General features: G+C 37.4%; 1 protein-coding gene across 9 annotated transcripts in view; it reads right to left on the bottom strand.

Moving 5' to 3' along the window:
* Mef2c (myocyte enhancer factor 2C) overlaps positions 1–22,845 on the bottom strand; it is a 155,999-nt gene that overhangs the window by 10,640 nt on the left and 122,514 nt on the right. For 4 of the 9 annotated variants that reach the window (XM_045133463.1, XM_045133464.1, XM_045133465.1 and 1 more), the window contains exons 6-10: positions 21,510–21,557; positions 5,249–5,302; positions 3,271–3,443; positions 1,644–1,667; positions 649–778 (exon numbers count right to left, since the gene is read on the bottom strand). In XM_045133463.1, the coding sequence (XP_044989398.1) occupies positions 649–778; positions 1,644–1,667; positions 3,271–3,443; positions 5,249–5,302; positions 21,510–21,557 (429 nt within the window). The remainder of the gene's footprint in view (positions 1–648; positions 779–1,643; positions 1,668–3,270; positions 3,444–5,248; positions 5,303–21,509; positions 21,558–22,845) is intronic. The other 5 variants (XM_004651627.2, XM_045133469.1, XM_045133467.1 and 2 more) reach the window with 3 other exon arrangements.

The raw sequence follows: 22,845 nt of genomic DNA, 5'->3' as shown, positions 1-22,845 counted from the left end.
CATTCTTAATCAAAATTAATTTGGGAGAGGAGAAGATAATGTATCAGGGATAATTTTAATTCTAAAAAGAAAATATTTTTCATCAAAGTATCATACAAAAATGTCACAGAAGTATGCCTACCTTGCAATTATCATATATTGTTCAACAATTTGATTTACAGTAAATGCTTGTTTGGTAGTCTAGCAATTATTTTTAAAAATCCCCCTAAAAGTGAGTTTTCCATTGCATTAAAAATAATAGCTTGGGCTGGGAGATGGCTCAACCCTTAAAGAAATAAATAGCTCAGTTTCTTTGAAATTTTTCTTTTATTTTGAAATCAATTAGGTGAATAAAATTTTCAGTCACATAAAAAGATAAAACTGTGATTGGGCATGATGGCTCATTCTTAATTCCTACACTTGGGAGGCTGAGGTGGCAAAAATCAATGAATTCGAAGCCATCCTGGGCTACCAGTCGGCCTGAGGTAGAATGAGACCCTGCCACAAAAAATTCAAACAGAGGGAAAAATGTTGACAATAACTTAACATTAGTAAAGAACAGGTGTGGTGTGTTGTGGACACAGGCACTGGATAGAGTTTCCTCAAAGGACAAGTCTTTCTCATCAAAAAGTATATACGACAACATTTGCATATAGCACAGCTACTTACCGGTACCATAAGTTGTTGAAATGGCCGAAGGATATCCTCCCATTCCTTGTCCTGGTAAAGTAGGAGTTGCTACGGAAACCACTGGGGTAGCCAATGACTGAGCAGACTGGGAGTTATTTATCCTTTGATTCTTTTAAAGTAAATAAAAAGTCATTATTGATGGGATGTTTAAAAAGTTAAAATATTAGGTTTCAATATTAGTTTTGCAATAAAGACATAAGTTGGTACAAAGCTCATGAAATTAATCATTTAACATGTGTCTCTATGAACTCTGCCAACCCTATCATTTACAATCCTTCAAGAGACCAGCTGTTGCCATAGTAACCCATTACATCAGTATCTCCTAGGCAACTGAACTAGTAACAAGTACCATAGCTTTATTATGGGTAAAAACAGACTATGTTGAGAACTGATGAAATATGTATACTGTACTTCCATTGTTTCAGTTTTATTCAAATGCAAATTAAAAAAAATTAGAATCAACCATGGTGGGTTGTATGTTCAGTTTTATGTGCAGCAGACAGGTAGGAGGCTCATGCTAGATTCTGACCAGCAGGTGGTGCTCCGACTATTTTCTTCAGCTTCTAAACTTCCCTCAGACTTGATGGCAAACCAGCTAATGCCTATATTTAACTCCTTATAGCAAGGAAATGAAAACGACATACATAAGCTTAAAATAATGGCAGTTTAATTCCTAGACAAATAAGTGTTATAGTTTTAAATGACAAAAGAAATATTTTTCTACCTTTGGATTGTATTGTAAATTGCTAAAAATTTTAAAACATGGCCTCCAGTTATAGAGGATGGGATAGAAAAATGAAACAGAGCAAAACAAAACAAAACAAAAACCCATGCATTCATTTCACCTATCACTGAACCTAGAGCTTAATGCCATGACAGAACGGTAAGTCTCCGAAACGCGCCACTTTGTCGGAGCTATCCTCTTCAACCAACAGTGTAGCACATGCGACCTAAGGAAGGGTCTCACCACTTACCAAAAGCAGGTCGACATCCTCAGACTGAGAGCATGGGGAAGGAGTTTTATTAATTAGTTTCTGTAAATATTTATAATTGGGCAAAATATTTTCCACAAAAGGAAGAATATCTTCTGATAGACACAACAGTTTAAACAGCTTTATAAACCAGACTCTCAAGATAACTCCTTACAAAGGCATTCTTTGTTTCCCTTAATGAGGTGTTCGTCTCGAACGTGAAGACAACCTAACTGGTTTTCAGCAGGTCATTGTCTCAACATTCATTATTTCAACCACAGCATTAAAAATAAAATTAAAAAAGGGGACTCTACTTGGCAATCCCACTTGCTACAGGAAGGGGAGTCACACCTGGCTGCTAGAGAGAGACCAGGCGGCCACAGCACTTGGAAGCCCCAGGAAGGTACTGCTTCCAAAGAGTGAGGATGAACTCAGCGGATGGGTACTTCAGCCTGCGAAGCCTGGCCCATGCTGCCTGCAGCCCCGTGGGAGGGTTTACTCATTAGACCCAGTCTTTTCCAAAGAGAACCTTGCATACTATGTGACTGCTTTTTGGAGGGGAGTAGATATTCAAAATTAGTCTGTGCTGCGCCATAGTAAACTAATCAGCACACAGGACTGCTTTACCCTGAAGCTTGCCACAAAGCAGAGAAATATAAAAAAAAAATAAATAAATAAAGGAAGAAATGTGTTTGCAGAATATCTAAATTTGTCAAATGAATCTTGGTTTAAAATTTCTCACTTTTAATCACTGCTAATTTGGAGAACACTGATTATATGCACACACACAGATATATATATATATACATATATATGTATATGTACATACATATATGTATGCTTGTATGTATACGTATATTTTTTTCCCTTTGTTGCTGGGTTTGGTAACACCATAGTCTCTTCAGGTTGGCATTCAGACCCATCAAAAAGAAAATGATATAGTATGGGGATACTGTATATTTAAATTCATGTTTCATACTTACATATTCTACTTAAAAGTACATCACAACTTGTTTTTGATATAAGATAGAATCTTTGTTCTCAAACTATCTAGGCTGTTACCACAGTTTGATTTCGAGGGTTAGCAATTTTCCTAAAGTACACAGAGGCAAAGATGGACTGGTGCAATGCAGAGATATACGATATATCAGATATCAGCAGTGCAAAGCACCTAAGAAAGGAACTTCCAAATTACTAGGAGAAATTTCACCTAGGAATTATAAAAGATATTTTCATTGTCAGCATCACAAGCTCAATATCGTAAAAGCACTGCTATGAGGCAGTCCAATGTCACTATTCCTCTCATAGAACATGATTTGATCAATGGTAGATATGTTTTTCCTTAACTAAAACTTGGGGGAGCCTTAGAAGGAAATATTTTTCTTGTCTCAGCAAATAATAGCCATGTCGAGGTATTTATTGAATTGTTTTAAATACAGAAAAAATAAGTGCAAACCAGTTACCAGAAATAATAGCTAGATACAGTCATAATTCCATCCATAGAACTAGTTACACTCTTAGCAGTAGTGTTTATTTTCTCAGATAACTTAAGTAACTCGCAGACAAACAGTAAACCAGCAAAACGTATAACACGTTATCAGTGCGCATTTAGAAGACAGGTGTGCCTTACCACTGATGGCATTGTGTTCTTGCTTCCAGGTGGGATGAGAACTCGGAGGTCTGGCTTACGGTTATTCATCCCTAGGTTCATGGGGGGAGGAGATTTTGCTTGCATATTCTTATTCAAGTTACCAGGTGAGACCAGCAGACCTGGTGAGTTTCTGGGATTGCCGTACCCATTCCCTGTTAACAGAGAACAGTGATAGAAGTCAGGGAGCAGTCTACACTGAAGCCTGTGTGAAGGAACACGTGAGCTGACAAGTCAAAGCTATACAGTGAAACATGCAATACACATGTACGAAAGGTCGCAGGAGGTCCGATCTCACTTCTATGTGGAGAGCAGCGGCTCAGCCAGCTAATTATTTAATACCCTCTCGAAGATTAGAAACTGCTCTGCAAGAGGAGAGCGAAGACATTACCAACTTGCTCAGAAATCAGCATATGCTTTTTCTTTTTTCCTTCCTATTAAAAAATTTCTGGAAGAAAGTCAGACAGTCGTTCTGGGTCTAAGAAAAGCATAGAATTGGTTCTGCACTTTAATTGACTAGTTTGGCGGAGGCCTGGCTGGAGTGACTCACTCTTTCAGTTCATTGGTTTGGGTTTATTGTGTGTGTGTGTGTGTGTGTGTGTGTGTGTGTGTGTGTGTGTGTCTTTAGATGAAGATGGGGAAAGATGGCAAGACTAGAATTTCTAGGACACTCCGGAGGAGGGGAGCACATACACATTTTGTTGTTCAGTCCCCTGTGCTCTGAGAGAATTCTCTCCATGGCCTTTCTCACATCTGATTTTCCCTCATTACCAAATGCCACCAAATTCAGTGTATGGAACTAAAGACTTGCAAGATTTCCTGCTCATGCAGGTCTTCAAACAATACCCCTCCCCCTTCTCCCCTGACATGATGATGCCTCCCACAGGGCGCTGATTCTTCCAGGTGCAGGAAAAGGCATCAAACAGGAATACCAAAGGGCTCTCTTAGGGTTCTGATGTTTAGACCCACTACTAACAAAATAGAAATGTGAAAGTCTCTACTTTTTCATATTCAAAATGCCCTGGTCCCTGAGAGTTGGAGCTTAGTTGAAAATGAAACGATAACTGGAATGTGAGCTGACCCAGAGCCATCTGCTTCTGACTACAGAATCCAACTATCTGACTCAATCATGCTCACTAGGAAACTAGACAGTTGTTTTCTGAGGCTCTCAAAAGGAGACAGTTAAACCTCATTGTTATTGCCACCATTGTCATTACCACAAAACACAAGTATCTATTACCCTTGGATGAATGATGTCACAAGCTACCCAGTGACAAGGCCAAGAGAAGGCCTCAGGCCTGAAAGGGTCTGAGATCCTTTTTGGTGGTATGGCACATGCGTGTGAAATGTATGGTATGAAATAGCTTGGGATGAGATGCATACTGAGTAATACAGATGGTTATTTAATTCCCAGGAGAGAAGAGATCATCCGATAACAAGGAAGGAACTGATCTGTGGAAAGAAGGAAGAGGTGCGAAGATAGGTTAAATCTGTGACAGTGTGGGGAGAGGTCTGAGGGAACAACCTACAGAGAAACAGTGTTCAAAAAACAGGGCAGAGCTGTTCAGAAAGCATCCCAAGGACAGGGAGGGGGTCTCTTGGCACAGAAGTTAAGTCCATGAAGACCTTGAATTCCAGGCTTTTTAAGCCTTCTTGGTAATAGGGTGGAAATCGATACCCAGCAGGTAGCATGGCTGAAGTGTACCTGGCCTCTGTGCAGTCAGACATGCGACAGGTTTGGAACACCAGGACCTGGGAAAGCCTGGTGGTGTGAACCATTCTGGGTACAATTTGTAATGGCCTCAGATAGAAGGAAGGAGTTGGAAAGGAAAAATGCAGGTCTACTTCAAGGAGACATTTATGGCAACATTATTCTTCTAGGCATATATCAATTGTACAAAAAATGGGTTTCATGATGACATTTTCATGCATGTATACAGTGTACTTTGAACATATTCACCTCCTACCACTCTTTCTTGCATCCGGCCATGGTTCGTCTCTCTCCAAATAGTCCCTATGGGAGCATTTTTTTGGATTAAAACATATTTAGGGAATATTGCATAAAGCACATTTGTTCTTCATATTCAATCCATTTACCTGCCTCATTTTATGCATGAATAAATAAGCTGAATATACAACACACAGCTAAAAGATTCCATCTCTCAATTGGATTATGAAGAACAATTTCCAAGTTACTGGAGGCAAAACAAAAAGTTAAGACACTCCCAAAACACGTGTCAAGTACAGAATCATTGCTTGAGAAATCTGCACTGAATGTGAGAATAAGTTATTCTCCTATAATAAAAACTTCCAAAAATCTAGCTAAAGAATGGCTAGCTAAAGGTGTCAAAAGCCAACATTCTCTGCTCAGTCCCTCTGGACAGTGTTTGGTGGGTCCAATGCATTCTCCTTTTCTCACCAGGACAGATTTTTTTCCCCTAAGAAAAATGCATGCTAAATTAGAATACTCAGAAGAGTGATGCATTTAATGTGCCTTACTGAATCATTTTTTCTACGCATACTATAGCCTCAAACTGAACTAAAAGATTTCACTGGACAGAAAAGGAATGAGCAACTCAGACAGCATTGCAGCTTGCTTTCCTGTGGCTCTACTTCAGACACACTCTGAATTCCTACGTCACTGACATGTAACGCCAGTGTGAGATCTGATTTAAATAAACAATCAAATGGAAAATTGGCCAAGTAATTTCTAAAGAAGAAGAAGCAAAGTCAGTTAGGCAGTGCAGTGAAGCTTAAACAAACGAGCGGAAACTAAAACCTTGGCTTGGGGGATGCCGATACTGGTTTGCATGGAGGAGTAATTTTGCTAAAGGGAAGTAAAACCACTTGGTGAAATGTACTCTCCTGTGACATGACCAACACTGGCCCAGTGTGTGAAAATGGAAATACTTCACATGAGCTATGAAAAACGTTTCTTAAAAAACCAACATTTTTAGAGCCAGAAATGGTGGCTCTCACCTTTAATCCCAGCATGTCGTATATTTAGGTAGGTGGATGGTTCTGAGTTCCAGGCCAGTTTGGGCTACAGAGTGAGTTTCAAGTCAGCCCGGGCTAGAGGGAGACCTTATCTAAAAACACAGCAACAATAGAATTTTCTATAGTAAACTTTCTGATCATTCTATCATAAATGTCTTTTTGTCTCCATTTTCAAACAGCGAACTGAGGCAGCAGTAGGGATGGGAAATGAACAAATATTCATAGTTTTCAGTCAGCAAATACTTGAGACTACAAGACTCATTGAAAAGTACTCTCCTTCTCTCTTGAAATATTTCTTCTTATTTGGAAATTATGCCATTTTAGATTAGTCACATATTTTAAGGTGTTTACACACTGAACATAAAATATTTTGAACCATGATGGCACTTCTTAAATTCATATTTTTAGAGCATAAAGTTATTTTTAAGAACAAATAAATTCTGCTTTTTTATGGGTAAATTTTTGCTGTTTTTAGCATATTGTGCCAGCTAGCATTTTGGAGCCGTATAATAACCATTTCTGTTTCCAGCCACCAAATTGTTATTCTTTTGGCATAATATAGATTCAGGAATTCAGGACTGTGGATCCTAAACCAGTGATATAGAAACCTATCATTTGGAAATCAATGATGAATACATGCGTGTGGTTTACTGCTAAGAAGAGCCTGCATTTAAGCCGGCTGGGAAACCACAACCTCCTCCTCACTCCGAGCTCTGTGGCCTGTGTGGAGGCTGCTGTCCCACCTTAAGATAAGTCCACCAGAAAGCACATTTAAATTCAGGGGCTAGGGAGGTGGGAAACACCAACTCTCAACAAGCTTCTAATATACAGATCCAACCTTCCTTCAGGCTATGTTTTAAAATTACCCACCACTTGGACAATGATCAACTTAGACATGACCGTATGCAGATGTCACATTTCCCTGGCCACTTCAAAGGGCAAAAATTACAAAGCACGAGTGAATGGATTTCCTGATTATAGATTATAAGAAAATGAAGCCCAGAGCAACTTTAGAGGCCAGTTATGTTTTTGTAGCTTTATTTTATTAAAACTACGGCTTCACATAAGATAAAACGATGTAACTTTCATGATGTAAAGGGATAAGAGAATCTACTTCTCCCGTCTACAAGTTGAAGCACACTCACATTGACATGGGTGTAAATGTACACTACTTGAAATATGGTGTTAGGAGACATTTTTTTTCCTCCACATTTCACTTGCAAATATTTACTGCTTTTTCCTTTTTCTTTTTTATTGACTCCTATTTTAAGATGTTGAAAATTCAGAGAACATATTCCTGGCTTAGAGTATTATGAGGCAGGCTTTTCTGACTTGTCTCAGAAAGCTTAACTGAGCATGTAACTCTCCTTCAGCCCACAGTTCTATAATCCTTTTCTTTGGGTGTTTAGGCAGCATGAGTTCTTTTATTATTAAGACTTTCCATTACAAATACGAGCACATAAAATACATAAGATCAATCAGCACAACACTGAAACTAACCCTCAGGGACCATGGCTAATTCTTTCACTGCAGTCTCTTATCTCCCGAACTGCCATCTCGGCCCTTGCCTGCCCCTCCCTCCATCTCTACGCTCCACAAGCTACCAAAGCTTGCCGATTTCCCTACCCCCAAAGCTTCCTGTCTGTATTTCTGTTGTCTCCATTCTCATCTAGCCTTACATCCCCATTTGACTCAGTCTTTCAGTAACTCCCCACATACTCTTCAGGTCTCTAGGTGAAGGATTATTTTCCATGTCCTAAATTGAGATTCGGCAAGGTTAGAGCTCCTTAGGGGCTGTTCGTAAGCCCCTGTTGCAAATGAGTGACACTGGCCAGCTTTTACAAGGACATCTTTGCAAACCGGCCCATCTATCGAGTTCCTTTGTCAAACCTGGTTTAACACAGTTGGGTCAGTGCCCTGCCTGTCTCTCAGGACCTTCTATAGTTGACCCACTCTATCTGACTAATTTAATTTCCAATGGTCACAGCCAATCTTCCATCCTGTGAATATGCCTGAGCCTTTGCTCTGGCAGTTCAATAACCGGCAGGGTTCACTTTCCTGCTTAATTCAAGTTCATCTTTTAAGGATTGGCTACAGTTCCAACTCTTTCATGATCCTTTCAGATAACTTCTGCCTACCTGGAGCTCACTCTCCTCTAAAGTCCTGCTATGATTTTAAGGTTCTGATATTGTACTAGTTCTTTAAATGCTTTACATACTCAAGAACCGTATATAAAACAAACTAGAAAATTAGAAAGTACTATGTAAAGTCACTAAAACATAAGTTACTTGGGGAACAATGAGATGGTATCTAAAAATTTAATTGATTAACGTGTTAAATTCAAACATGGAGGGTCTCTATTGCAAAATTTTTTTAAAATTTCAAATAAACAATGCATATTGGTGGCTAAGTACATCATTGATACAAACTGCTTGTTGGTCATATCATATAAAAGAAAATCATGCAAGTACTTATTTACTAAATTTGTTTATAGGAATTAATAAAACCTTATTTATTTTTAGAACCTTATTTTTAACCTATCACACATATTAATCTTCTTATAGCACACTATCTTAGTTACTTGCAAGTGGTAGAATCAAATAAGGTAGACATTTTCCTTATTCAATTTTCCTTGCAATGAAAATGAAAACTTTTAAAAGACACATTTCTTATTCCACACTAAGTTTATCATCATAGGTTTTTTAAACATTTAAAATATTTTATTGATTTATTTGCAAAAAGAGAGTGACAGAGAGAAAGAGACACATGCACAGAGAATATGTGTACAGGTGTGCCAGGGCCTCTAGCCCCTGCAAATGAATTCCAGATGCATGCTCCACTTTGTGCATCTGGCTTTATGTGGGTGCTGGGAAATTGAACCCAGTTCATTAAACTTTGCAGGCAAGCACCTTAATTGCTGAGCCATCTCATCAGCCCATAGGTTTTCTTAAGATTATTCTCAACACACACAGGCACACACACACACACACACACACACACACACACACACACACGCATACACACACACACAAGATAGTTCTCTACAATAATTTACTCATTTAGAAGTTTTCACCCAAAAAGAAAAACAAAAAAAAAAAGAGTGGTTAGGTAGTAAAAATTAAGAGTAAATAAGATTCTGTCAGATGGTTCGGAAACAGACTTTTCAGAGAACTCAGTTGGTGAGATAGCTATACCTTGACTGTTTGAAAAGAATGGCAACCCTTTGAGTATAAAATACTGTCTGTTTTGGAATACTCAGTTTTCAGAGTTCAAAAAAGTAGAATTGGCTAAATAAACCTCTTAGATCATGTTAACTTTATAATAAACTCTTACCAAACTTTTTTACTATACATAGAAATACAGAGTGGTTAGCTTTGGTTACTTTGTGTATTAGGAAAATAATAATGGCAAGGGAAACAAGTACTGAGCTGGGGTTAGACTGACATTAGCTACTACTGGACATGAGGAATGAGGTCTGGATGAGGTAGCAGAGATGGGATGTTTATAGTAGTCAGGAGTTGAGGACTGGTCTGAAGAAATGGTTCAGAGGCTAAGGCACTTTCCTGTAAAGCCTAACAACATGGGTTTGATTCCCCAGTACCCACATAAAGCCAGATATACAGCGGTGCATGCACCTGGAGTTTGTTTGCAGGGATGTAGGCCCTGACATGTCTGTTTGTCTGTCTCTCTCCTTTCTCTCTTTCTCTCTCTCTCTTTCTGGTTGCAAATAAATAAAGAAATAAATAAAATAAATATTAAAAATGATCTGGGGATAAAAGAGGATAAGCAGATAACTTTCCTTCAGCCTTGTGGAGCTCTTGTCCTCTCAACATAAACAATTATTTCCTTTGTTAAGAGAAGTCTAAATGTAGTCTGAATGGATTTTCATAGAGTCTTACCCGAGGCAGGCTTTGCCAATATGGCCATGAAGCAATATAAACAATTGTAAACACTACAGCATTATCTATCAATCATATGTCCAATATTAGCCATGCACATTAACTTTCCCAAGCAGCAACAAGCATCTTGTAATTGCTATGTGGTGTGTATTAGACATGTAGATATAAGAAATTTAACCTTCATAAGTATAACTCAGTAAGATACTAAAAGCATCTCTGTTTACATGCTTAAAAAGTTGAAGAATAAAGAGGCACAGTAACTTGCTCAATATAATAGAGCCCTCCACATGTGCAGGCATAAGATAAACTCCATAGTGTTCGTGCCCTACCTAGAAGTGTACCGTCCTGTTCTAGCATGTTCTGAGACTTTAAAACTTCTGTGTATCACCTCATTCTAAAATCACAGATTTGCAAAGGAAGGGAAGATGTGTGAGAACGGCTACAAGGGTCTCAAAGGTTCTCCTAAGATAGTGGTGACATGGAACTTTGAAGGATACAATATAGAGGCAACTTTGGCGTCATGAAAAGTGAGACTGAAGCTGGAGGTTGTCGCTTGGTAGTAGAGCTCTTGCCTGGTGTGTGCACAGCCTTGGGCTCATTCCCTAGCTCCTCAAACTAAAGCAGACTCAAAGCAAGACAAAAACAAGAAATATTGAGACAGGACTTATATAAAAAGGTACAGAATTGTGATAAGCCAAACCACATTTCTGGATCGTGGATAGCCATTTATCATAAATGCTTAATAAATACAAAACAATAGGATTAGCTACATGAAGCCCAAGAATAACTACTTAACTTTAAAGCACTATGTAGAGTATATGATTAAATATACTTTTAAAGCAGATTTGGTAAAATTTTAGTCTATAATTTTCTCAGGACTCATAGAGGGTAAAGATGCTTGCCTATTTATTGTCAATTAGAGACCAGCTTCCATCAGAACCACTTAATGCAAAATAAAAATACCTAGTATTTCATGGTATCTACTGTTAGCTGTTATTTTGCAAACAACTTCTAATATATAGGTGTATTGAAAATGCCTGTGTAGTAATTTGTTAATGGCATCTCATTTGGGGGAGCTTGGACCCGGGTCACAGGGAAGCATTAACATGAGCATACAGCTAAACCTTTCATGTATTGACTTGCTGCCTTTACTTCAGGAAAGTGTTTGAAACACTTAGGCTTTTGAGATTTTCTTTTTTTATGCTGATAAATGAACCTGAGGCCTTGAACATGCTAAGCACATGCTCTGCCAGTGCCTTGTACCGACAGCCCCTTAGCTATAGCTCTTTTATTAGAACAGTACTGACAAATATTTTTCATACATTGTCTCTGTAAAGAGAAACTACCACGTACATAACAATTCTATCATTGCTTTACGTATCATCTGTCACCAATTAGTTTCACGTTTGATTTTTTAAAAAGTTTTTAGATTACAAGTTAGCTTCTAGTATTAGGGTATGATATTGTGTCTCCAATGAGTATACATATCTCACAAAAGCTACTTTAAATTGCACATAGTTAACTAGGTATCTCAAGCAACTATATATTCTAATGAAAAGACAGCTTGGAACAATTTTTTTTTTTGGTGAAAACTATGACTTTTTAGGTTTCCTGAAAATCTGTTAAAAGAATTAATAATTATATTATTCAGCTATTATGAGTCACAATGATGGTTTCTTTTCTTCACATGTGCATGGGTTGCTATATGAGAATAAGCAACCCCAGAAAGCTCTGGGTCAGAAATCTGGAAATAATGATTTTTTTCAGTATGAATAATGTAGAATGGGGGAAAATCAGACTTTTGATTCTTATCCTACTGAAGAGTCCAGATTATAGGCTCTTAAACTCAAAATCAAGTTTTTGCTCTTTCTGAGAGCTTCCCATGGAAAATGCAATAATGCGCAATGTTGGATAGTGAACAAACATCTGTGAGACCTCATTGTCCTCTGTGTGTCCTTAGAAAAGCACTGAGAGACACAGCAAGGTCAAGACCACTCTTGGCTGTACGAGCCTGGGGGCAGCAGATGCGCTTCAAACAGACTTGTCTCTTCTGCTTGACGGCATGATCCGATGGGCAGAGAGTATCAGGGGCTTCACATCCAGCCCACCTGACTTGGATGTTTCTGGGGCTGTGCTTCCAGAGAGGTCTTTTGTGAGATTCACAGTCTATTATTCAAACAGATGACTGGACTTTGACCACACTGTGCATGCTATATGCTCTTGATTATGAAACAGAAACAAAGAAGTTTGCCTTATACGAAGTGGGTTTCCCAAAGAACCAGAGCCCATGTCCCAAAACGAGATGGGCTGTCACCATCCTCATCATTGCATGGGCCAGGCTTTGCCGCCTGATCTTGGATAAGTGAGGAGACGGAGGCTGAGGGGGTGACTGGGAGAAGAATGAGATCACCATGGCAGCAAACGGGAGAGATTTGATTTAAATCCCGAAATATAGGCTTTCTCTGGATGGTTACTAAAGCCAAATATGTTAGGTTTAGCACATCTCTTTATTTTTCCTCCTTTGAAAGAGTCTCCATTTGTAAATAAGGAGGAAATGACCATCTGATGTTTCCAGTTTATAGAATAAATTGAGATTCTCAAAAGGTACTTCTGCTTTGGGGTACTAATTTACTTAAAGAATAGTTTTTTAAAATTAATTCATTTATTTGCAAACAGAGAGAAAGAGAGAAAATGAACACGAGAATGAGAATGAATATTGATGCACCAGGGCCTCTGGCCACAGTAAATGAACTCCAAATGCATGCACCACTTTGTGTATCTGGCTTAACATGGTACTGGGTAATTGAACCCCAGGTCCTTAGGCTTTGCAGGCAAGTTCCTTAACCACTAAGCCATCTCTTCAGCCCCAAAGAATAGTAGTCAATTGTACTGCACAAATGATATCAAACTTTACTTTCTTTAAAAAAAAATCCACTTAACAGTGAATGATAGATTTATGACTCATTTAATTGTTCATTTCTTGAGATTTTTGGGCTGTCTCTTTGACAAAAATGAGGGGGTGTCTTCACTATTGACACAATCACTCATTCTTTCAGTCATTTTTATAAACAAAAATATTGAGACGGTATAAATTAAAGAGAATGTGACAGGAAAGAAAGGATCATTACTTGCGGTCTCAACATTTACACAACTGCTTTGAACACACAAGAAGGCCGGCATGTTCATGGTGTAGTGTGTGATGCTATGGGTTGCTGCTCTCGCACTCTGCCCCAGATTCATTAAAGTTCTCGCTTTGCTTCTGCCCTGAGAACAGGGGCCTCTCTGTTAAGATTACTAACATGTTAGCAGTCTGCACATTGTACAGTTAATGAGGAGTCCTGGCATAGCATTAAACTACACTTTGGTTAGAAAATCAAGGATATAGGTACTTATAACGCTAACAAAGCTAACATTTATTAATAAGCACCTACTCAGAGGGTAAAAGTGTACTAGGTGCTTTGTACCAATTATGCCATTCAATTCTCACAGTGGTCCTGCACAGTGGGATTTTACATACTTTTGAAGGTAATAATGTCGTCTCTAAGATAGTTTGTGTACCACATACTTTCTTGTTATTTTAGTATTCTGAATTTATGCCAATGGAAGTTTCCTAAATTAACGTTTCAAGAATTCTTTTGCTCCATGATTTTACAGTTTTCATTACACTGTGTATTATTAATGCTAACTAAAAATTCCTTTATCATGCTTGTTATGTAAATTAATGTTATTATGCTTGAATCTGTAAATTGTTATCATACTTTAGTATGTAAATTAGCCATAGATTCCGCTTTGTTCTTACTGGTGTAATAACCCAAATTAATACTGTAGGACTTGAATGCTTTCATACTTCATGATCAGACATAGTGCTTTACCATAACTTAAGGTGGGCAAGTCATTGTGAAGGTCTAGTAAAAGAGTTAAATGCTTAAATACTGAGTTCAGTTAAAACAATTAAAATTGAGCCACAATAAACCTTATGAATATTTAGCACCCTGTAGAAGCATCTACAATTATAAATCCAAACTGTTTTTCACGGTTTTGGTATAATGTAGCTAGTTTTCTTTAAGATAACTAATGATCTTTAAAATAAGCGATTATCATGTTTGCATGCTTATTAAACTGAAATTCAATTAAAATACATCATGGAATTCTAACTTCAAAAATGTGTTGGCAAAAATTGGGCTGGAGAGATGGCTTAGCAGTTAAGGTTCGATTCCCCAGGACCCATGTAAGCCAGATGCACAAGGTGGTGCATGTGTCTGGAGTTCGTTTGCAGTGGCTGGATGTCCTAGCATGCCCATTCTCTCTCTCTTCCTCTCCTCCACCCTTCACTCTCTCTCAAATACATAAATAAAAATAAATAAAATATTTAAAAATGTTGGCAAAAATTGATCTAAAACCATAAAATTATACTCTTGGCTAATAGCCTTAAAGCCACCTGCAAGGAAATCCCTGGTAAGCAAACAATTGATTTTTAGAAGTGGGTCCTTTAAACCACATCCCTTCTTCAGTACCTACCATTTACTTAGATACAATTTCACATTCCTGATAATTGTCATAAAATGTTTGATGATAGTCAACACAGGGAAGAGAGGACCAGGGAAACATTGCAGCATGCCAGGAAACACCAAAAGCAGCAATAAAAAGTGATGGATATAATGATGACCTAAGTGTTATCATATTATGTAATATAATATATTTATAGAATAAATCTCTAAACTATGAATAATGATGCTAAGTCTCACTTTTTTTTAAAACTAAATAGAATTGACACACAGAGGACTGAACACACAGTTTGGAGGTCGGGTATAGTACAGTGCTGTAGCCCTGGATACCAGGAAGGATGAGCCAGGGTGAACTCACGCCTGAGTGCATGAGGCCACCCGGGACTGGGCATCAGCAAACTCCCGCCTCCAAAATCCATCAAAATGGACAGCGTAGGAAGTCGGAATTGATGATTTCAAAAAGCCTCTCACATCTGTGTGAAAACGCCCTAGGTAGTTTTAACTAGAAATTTTTGTTTTGTACCTCTGGAAATAAAACTTTTTAGGAATTAAGTTAAACTCCAGGAGTTGAAGTCAGACTTTACATGCTGAATTAACCAGTGGTATTTTCACTTTATCTTCCTTTTGCCTTGCCTTTCCTGCCTTGGGCATTGGCCCCTAGAGAATGATGTCATGGTACTGCTTTATCTAGAATTTGCCAGGCATTGTACATGGCCAGTGGATCCTAATTTTCCTGACAGTGGCTATGCAGCTTTTGTTATAGATGATCCAATTAGAGGACTAAAATTTATTTATTTATTTATTTATTTATTTATTTATTTATTTATTTATTTACTTATTTTCAAGGCAGGGTCTCACTTTAGCCCAGGCTGACCTGGAACTCATTTTGTACTCTTGAGCTGGCCTCCAACTTGTAACTGATCCTCCTACCTCAGCCTCCTAACTATTGGGACTAAAGAGATTAAAGTAGTTTTTCTCTGTTATAAATCTTGATAAGTTTTGTTTGAGTTAAAATTATGATTGTTATTTAATTTCTTAGTTAATAATGATTACATAATGCTGTGTGATCTTTATTCGTGTTTTGGGTGAACTCCCAAGGTGAAGCTGAAAAATAATTCAGAGTTGTTGTTTTGCTTTCAGCCAAACAATAAAAATAGAATAATACTTCCATAATATAACTTAAATATTAAGCTAGTTTTTCTCATATGCTGATTAATTATGTGTATGTATGTATGTATGTGTATGTATGCATGCATATATATATATATATATATATATATATATATATATATATATTTTTTTTTTTTTTACATGTGTCTGTGTGTCTGTGTGTTTGGGCTCACCAGCATCTCTTGCTCCTGCAAATGAATACAAGATGATTGCATCAAGTTTGCATCTGGCTTTACACGGGTGCTGGAGAATCAAACCTGGGTTGGCAGGCTTTGCAAACAAGTGCTTTTCACTGCTGAGCAATTCTCTCAGCATATTTTTAGAAGTAATACAAAAAAATGAGTTGGGTAGGTCAATGATATGCTCTGTGCCTGAGGCCTAGGGTCTATCCTCATAACCTTAAAACCATATCAAATAACTTATATTATCATACTAACAAGTAGTTTTCTTACTTGAGAGAAATTAAATGGTATATTTCTTTTCTGAAGTATTACAATCTGGATTTGTGTTTAGTAAAGTATTCAGAATGCAAACTTGGGCTGGGGCGATAGCGTAGTGGTTAAGGCACTTGCCTGGAATGACTAATGACCTGGGTTTGATTCCCCAGTACCTATGGAAAACCAGATGCAAAAAGTGGGGCATGCATCTGGAGTCCATTTGTAGTGGCTGGATGCCTTAGTGCACCCATCTCATATTCTCTCTCTCTGCTTGCAAATAAATCAGTCAGTCAGTCAGTCAATCTATCTATCTATCTATCTATCTATCTATCTATCTATCTATCTATCTGGATTTTTTTTTTTCAGGTTGAGTCTAACTCTAGCCCAGGCTGACCTGACCTGGAATTCACTATGTAGTCTCAGGGTGACCTCGAATTCTCAGCAACCCTCCTATCTCTGCCTCCTGAGTGCTGGGATTAAAGGCATGCACTACCATGCTCAGCCAATAAAAATCTTTTAAAAACAAGAATGCAAACTTATTAAGCCAAAATTTTTAGACTGAATTTTTAACTATTTCATAGATTTTTTTTTTAAAAAAGCATTAAATAGAAAATGTAGAAAAGCCCTTGGGGTTATAACAAAGTGAACTCAAAATTTTTGGCTGAGTATTCTCAAGAACACACACTTACAAAGCTATGGTAGGTACAGAAAAATTATGCCTTGCATATCCACCCCTCTTTGCACTTCGTTCTAGATTCTAATATGCTATTTCTCATCATACCTGAATTACAACAAAAAACTTTGTCAGCAAATGTGATAATGATAGAAAACATTGACTATAAATGAATTATAAATTCATTTTATTTTGCATCTTAGCCCCATTGTAAGTACAAAGTTCAAAGGTGCTTAACTATAAGTGAATGTATAGTTAGATGAATTCTCTCCAGCATCTGAAACCAGGTCCTGTCATTTGCTTCTCAGTATTTATGTATGGTAGTGCATTTCAAACATCAAGTCTCATGTACTTAGCTGATATAAATTAAGCATGCTAGATGTGACAATGCTTGACAACCAAATGCGTAAGATAGTAAACAATTGGCAATCAAAATAAAGAAACAGCTGTTAATTTCTTTTATTTAAAGTTATAGCTAATTTACAATAAGTGCCAATTAAAACTATTAACTCATATACATAAATTTCCTTCGTCTTATTGTCAAATAGCTTTGTAGATTATAAAATTTTCTTAATTTTTCAAGAAATTCCAGAAGTCTTCTCCCTTCTTTTTACAATCTTAATCATGAATAAGTAAATACCTGAGCATGTGGTGTTTTCTGCTCAATAAAAGGTAACCATGCTATCTCAGTAAAACCAGAGGGCATTAATGTGATAGTGCCTAATCCAACACAAGGCATTGCTGTGCTAATGGTTATTTCCATTAAATGCAATGATTACAAAAACTCAATTGAACTTGATCTTAAGATCATCAATAACCACTCAGATTAACATGATAAAAGCTTTAATGTACAGAGACATGACAAAATGTAATTTTAAAAGCAGTGACTTCTCATTTTGATTGTTGAGAGGATTAGGTAGTGGATGACTGTCAACTGAAACCTAGAAATGTCATGTTAACTAATGTATTATAATGACTTGCTGTATATATCTCTTTATCAAGAGGATAGCCCCACTCTATTACTTCTTTATTACCATTCACCTTCATTCTTGCAATTATTTCAACATAAGTGCTCATAGGGAGTCATTGTTTAAGAGGAGACTGTGATAGCCTGCTATATAACAGCTGCCAAGTTTTTTTTATAATACCTGAGGTTTTAGAAAAACCTTGCTTTACTGGCTGACCCTGCTCAATCATTTAGTTACCTGTTTAGACAACCATTGCATACAGCTTAAGAAAGAAAAATAAATCAATGGTTTGTTTATCTTTTGTGTATGTCTTTGGCATATTTTCACTTTATTCCAACATTATTAAAACTTTGTCTCAAAGATCAATATTCAGTTAAGACACATTATCAAACATCTGCTGACTGCTAACTTCAATGCAAGGAGCTGAGATACATTATAACACGGCTTTCCACCAAACAGCAGAGTGTCCAGGAGAGATGAACCCAGACACTATAACCACACTGCATGGAGATGCGTAGCGATGGTACCACCTGTACAGTGGGGGAGGTGCAGAACACTCTAAATGGCTGAGCTAGATTCAGTCAGAATAATGGTAGAGGGCAGGGTAAGGGAAGAAGCAGTAGGGATTCACAGGTGAAGGTGAGGGGCCGTGACATTGCCTGAAAAATGAGGCACAGAGTGGCAGTTGAGAGCTCAGACTCCAGCCAGACTGCTTCAGCTCCACTGTGGGTCAGTACTTGGCTTCCTTACGCCTCCCTTTACCCATTTTTAGAGATGGAATCATGAGCACCTGCTCTAAAGATGGCTTGTGAGGATTAATGAGTTACTTCTTTTTGTAAAACACTTAGCTAGGAACAAGGGGAAATGCTGAGTGCTAACACAGGTGGAGTACAAGGCTCTTTTTGATGGCAGTAGTGAAAAAGAACGCCTGACTGGCAAGGACGGGTAGGCCTGAGATAAGAGCATCACAGTTAATTTTGAGAAAGCTGGGACGCTGCTGCTGTATTTTCAGCATGTGTACTAATATAATTAAGTTTGCAACTTTGAGAAGGACCTATTGGTCACAGGGAAACTGGAGAGAAATGCGATGGGAAACAGGGATATGGGTGAGGAAGTTCTGGAAACAGAGCGGGTGCTTTGCTTTGAACCTGAATCAAGGCAATGGATGTCAATGGAGGTGCAACAGCCAATGTAGGAGATAGCTTGGAGGTAAATTGGGAGGACTTGCTGGCTCCCTGGGTGATGGGATTGAGGGGGAAGGAAGGTTCAGAACCCAGGTAGAAAGTTACTCTCTGATCAAGAGGAGCTGAGAAAGAAAATGTTTGCCTACGTGTATTTCTTAGGCCCACAACAAAGGTGCCTTCTCATTAGTAAGGTTAGTTGAGTTGATAGAGACTAGGAAGTATTTAGTTTGATCACAGTCTTGGTAGCTGGCCTTAGTGGTTCCAACTCTATCTGAGAAGTTGAACTTCAATGACCACATTCAAAACTCAGAAAATATCTTTTGGTCACTTTGTTTTAGTTTCCTTTTTTGAGAAGGCGGAGATGTTCTGGCTGGCCTTGTTTTCCCCTTGGTGCTATGTGACTCTCTGACATCGGCGCAGACATATTCAGCCTCGACATATGATACTGGTTGGCATGAGAAAGTAGAAGATGGGACAGCTTATGAGCAGAACATGACAGTTATGCTCAGGATTAAATGGCACCTGCAACAGGTGTTCCTTGGAACCAGCATTAGAAAAGGCTTCTTCTCTGTGTGTGTGTGTTTTTTTAAGTCGCTAAATAACTTATCACAACTAAATAAAAATGCTGAAATTACACATGCATGACTCCAAGATACCGTAACTATTTGGTGCCAGGGTGGAACAACTGAATGTCCTTCTTTTGGCTTCCTTCAGTTTTTAAATTTAAAGAATCTTATGCCTATGGTAGAGGACCTAATGTAGGAGGATGTATTTATTAAGTTTCTAAGACCTTTTATTTTTATTTTTTTTAGCTTAATGATGTGATAGAATAAATATGGCCAACTTTGATGTTAGAAGATGGAGTGTCTTTTCTATACCTGGAGAACTATTAAACTTAGCAGGCAACCAGGCAATTAACAAAGATAGTATAATTGAACAAATAAACACTTCCTTTTTTGATATAAGATTCTCAAACATTGTTTCTGTTAAACAGTAATAAGAGACCACTTCTATCCAAGCAAGTTAGTCCTGTTTCCGTCTACATTGTTTTTTAAAAGACCTTTTAGTGACTTTCATTTCCACCACTGGTTATTCTCTCATTCTGTGCAAGCTGGTGCAGTGAAATACATGATAAAACCTGATGACAGCTGAGCTCCTTAGTCTCCACCATTGTCCCTCACCTGTGTTTGGCTGAGACTTCTGTCCAGGAAACTTGTCTGGATTTGATCTGATTCTCTAATTTTGAGGGTAAAACCCCAAAAGCATTTTTTTTTGAGGGAAAAAGGGAACAATTCAAACTATGACCATTGAATTTACTTAGTAGCTTGGCTCTAACTTATTTTCAAAAGCTTTGTAAAATGGGTATTTAATTGTTATTCATTCTGTTTACTGAGTCACTGTATAATTCTATCATATTTTCTTCATTACTTGCCAGAGTAGTGAAGAATCAATACTCAGAAGAGACACTACCCTTTCTAGACATATTTATAAAAATGTTTTTGTATGCCAATTTTCCTTATCATCTTTCTTATAATTAGCAGACTATTATATTTGACCCTGGTAAAATATTTTAATTAGGCTGTCCATGCATATTTCAATAAACTTGAATTTTTTTGACATTTCAAATATAACCTTGTGTCATTCATGCCTGCTGCTTACTATTTTAAATTTATAGCATGTTCCAGCTGCAGGAATTACCATGGTTACTCATTATGCCAATGGTAAACTAGAGCTGGCATTTAAAAGTATTATGCTATCTTGCCTCTGCACTGAAAATGACATCAATATCTTAATAATTGCCATATTATGAATTAATACAGAAACCTAGAGTAATAGGACCATGAGATAATTGCTACTAAGTAAGACCTTCTTTAGAGTTGAAATGCATGGGGGGGGGGTCTATTTGGCAGCATATATTGATGGTCTCCAAGAACTCATTTTAATGGCAAATGTGGTTTTATTACCTGTATTGATGATTATAATCTTATCCTCTCCTTTTCTGTATGCACTCTCCTTTAGAAATACATACCTCTTTAGAAACATGTTCACGTTTGGGTGAAAATAATTCGCATTTCATGTGAAACACCAGGGAACACACAAAACGTGGCTTGCTAATGATTCTCATGTCTGCCAGGGACATCTGGCTCTGGGTTTATGTAGAACCTCTCTTCTTGCTGATCAGGTGAGGTTTTATTAAGGAAGATTCTGGTTAATAGTTTTCTTGTAAGTTACTATTAAATCACTCACTCTTCCTTCAAAAAGAGCATTAGAAATTCTTGGGGCCATGTTTTCATGCCTCTCCAGACCTTTCTACTTTGTTCAAAATTACAACTTCCTGGAAATCACCCAGCAGAACCCTGGACAGTGACAGTGCCCGTCCAAGCTTACCTGCGCTGGTGCCTGCACCGGATGTGAGGTCTCCACCCATCAGACCACCTGTGGATTAAAGAGGACGATCAAAAGGAGAAAGGCTAAAGGCCCAGGGAACACAGCACTTTACCGTTAGCAAGTCAGCATTTGTCCTCTCTCTCGAGAGTCATAAACTTGTAAAGTACTACCTAAGTCAGATGGCTGACATTTGTTTTATTGTGGCATGCTGTGCTCAAATGTTAAAATACGTTCAATCACTGACATTTTACAGGATTTTTTCATAAAGTTACATTTGAAATATTTAGTCTTTGAATCATCTCTGTATTTTTATTATTTCCAAGTCTAGGTCTTCCCTAAGCAGAGGAAGTAAAATTACAACAACAACAAACACATTTTAGGTCTTCTATAAGCCCTGAAAACCACATGTTTGATGTACACTTTGTCCTATATATATTTTATATCATTTATTTTGTACAATGTTAATTGTCCAGAATTTTGAAAATTCCATAAACACACCCATGTTTTCTACTTAAAATTTACTCACTGACACAACAAATAGTTCTGTACTCTCAAATTTAGAAATGTGTCTAGTCATTGCTGCTTTAAGAAACATTAAGTTTTGGCTATGTTTATTTATAACAGCTGAGATATCTCAGTAAAGTTTAATGTAATAATTACTTTTAATTTTTTAAACGAACAAGATTTAGCCAAAACATAGAGAGATTCTCATTAAGTTGATATTTTTCTAGTTAAATCTATGTGACACACTGTTGCTTTTAGCTTACTCAGGTTTTGAAATTAGAAGACATGTTCATGACAGTTTAAGAAAATGTTTACTATTTCCTATCACATACTATTTTGGAGATAAAGTATCAAATTAAAAAATGAACATGAGTTAGTAAATAGAAAATTCAAATATGTTTGAATATGACCTGAAAGGAATTTATATGAGTATTTATTTGAAAACTTTCAAATGTATTAAAAATAGAATGACACAATGAACTTATTGTACACATTGCCTAGACTCAAGACTTATAAAGTCTTCTAGAGCAAAATTTCCTCCATAAATAAATTGCTTTTAGTACAGCTGTGTGCCTAAGATATTAAAAATTTCCTATGGAGTTCTTTCTTAAAAAAATAGAATATGAATATAAAATGGACTGCTATATGTGATTTAGAAATACAATTATTTTTGATGCTGCTTCTGGAAATTGAAGAAATGGTTTAGCTATATTCAGTACACACTGAATTAGCTCCCATGGTGAGCTTGGCAAATCTAGAGAGGGCATCTTTTTTTTTCAGCATTCTTTAAATCCAGTGGAGAACAAGACACATATTCAACACAGTACATCAC

The sequence above is a fragment of the Jaculus jaculus genome, chromosome 14 (genome assembly GCF_020740685.1).
Source record: "Jaculus jaculus isolate mJacJac1 chromosome 14, mJacJac1.mat.Y.cur, whole genome shotgun sequence".
In the NCBI taxonomy this organism is placed as follows: domain Eukaryota; kingdom Metazoa; phylum Chordata; class Mammalia; order Rodentia; family Dipodidae; genus Jaculus; species Jaculus jaculus.
This window is presented reverse-complemented; position numbering and strand designations above follow the sequence as displayed.